The 1,362-nt window shown below is 59.9% G+C and overlaps 1 protein-coding gene across 1 annotated transcript in view; it reads right to left on the bottom strand.

Moving 5' to 3' along the window:
* The window catches only part of PCSK7 (proprotein convertase subtilisin/kexin type 7), a gene marked incomplete at its 5' end in the record, with an annotated part of 11,440 nt that overhangs the window by 7,115 nt on the left and 2,963 nt on the right, over positions 1 to 1,362 (bottom strand). The window contains 3 exon segments of the mRNA XM_010181544.1: positions 1 to 7; positions 10 to 70; positions 983 to 1,065. The exon segment at positions 1 to 7 is cut by the window's left edge and continues 62 nt beyond it. Of these exon segments, the coding sequence (XP_010179846.1) occupies positions 1 to 7; positions 10 to 70; positions 983 to 1,065 (151 nt within the window).

Raw genomic sequence — 1,362 nt, 5'->3', positions numbered from 1 at the left:
TGCCCCTGGCCACCACGAAAATGCTCCCGAAGCCTCTGCGCCCCGCAATGACGCCGTGCTGCAGGGCGGCCTGCGGAGGAGGGACCGGGGTCAGGGCCTTCCCTGCCGCCCTCTCTGGCCCTGCTTGGGGAGCCCGTTTCCAGGCTGACACCTCGCACCGACGCCGCCCCCTCCCAGATAAAGAGTGTGCATCTGATGGGCAAGGAAGAAAACAACCCCGCAGGAAAGCAGGGGTCTGCTGTGGGAAAGCAGGCTCTGCTCGTGCTCTGCTACAGCCGTCGCCGCACGCAGGAAGAGAAGAAATTAACTGGCAGGACTGGAAGCCATTTGTCACGGGGAACTGATAGCTCGGCTGTCAGCGGAGCTCCCAGCAGCGCAGTAACTGCTATTCTGCGGTTAAATACAGCAAAAGGCTGCCGAGGAAAAGCGAAGTTAAGCAGAACCACACCCCAGGGGCAATGCAGGGCCAGTTTTGGGGTGATCCCTCGCTTGGGCACCCGGGCAGCAGGAGCTGGGTGTGTTTTGCCGTGGTTCTGCAGCACAGGTGCCATGAGAACGCCTTAAAGGCCTGGGAAGGGGCAGCTCGGCTCTGACTCTTCCTCCCACTGCAGTCCCACTGGCAGCGAATGCAGCCATCGCCCCTTGTTTACTCCCAGCACTCGAAGGCATTGGGAACGCTCGGTTTCCTAATCAAAGGGTGTCCCTTGGTTTGAAAAAGCTGCCATGATGACACCACAGGTTGTGAAAGAGCCCGTTCCTGCCAGAACCAGCTTGGAAAGCTCATCTCACACTGCCTGAACGCTGCAGTGTCACCTCTCCACACCGCATGGTAACACACAGCACCTCCACCGGCAGCAACAGCAGGAACCAAACATGCACTGCACCACAGCAACGTCCCTCCTCCCTGTCCAGGCAGGCAAGAAGCCACAGGCACCAGAGGGCCAGCCCAGGGGCAACCCGTGCTGCTGGGACTGCTGTTTACCTTTCCCAGTTGATGGGGGCCATCCACGGTTTTCCCATCGTCATCTGGACCCCAGCTGCAACGAAAGACACCATGAAGTGATGGCCCCAGCAGCCGCAGACAGCAACTCTCCTCCCATCACACTCTGCCGTTACAGGGAGCTACAAGCAGCCACCAGTGACTCCCAGCACCATGACTGGGACCGGTGGGTGCTGTACTTTCCCATCCGTTGGGCTGGCCCTTCGCTGCTGGGATATTGCCACCGTGTTTGCCCTGTGCCCCTGGGTCAGATTCCAGTGGACAAAGCGTTTGGTGTTTATTTACCAACCAGCCTCTCACACGTTCCAGTCCCCGTCACAGGGCTCTGTGACCACAGCGGGGGCTGCAGTGCCCTCCAGCTC

Source organism: Mesitornis unicolor, unplaced genomic scaffold (genome assembly GCF_000695765.1).
Source record: "Mesitornis unicolor isolate BGI_N332 unplaced genomic scaffold, ASM69576v1 scaffold31053, whole genome shotgun sequence".
Taxonomy (NCBI): domain Eukaryota; kingdom Metazoa; phylum Chordata; class Aves; order Mesitornithiformes; family Mesitornithidae; genus Mesitornis; species Mesitornis unicolor.
Note: the sequence above shows the minus strand (reverse complement) of the source record. Positions and strands in the feature narration are given on the sequence as shown.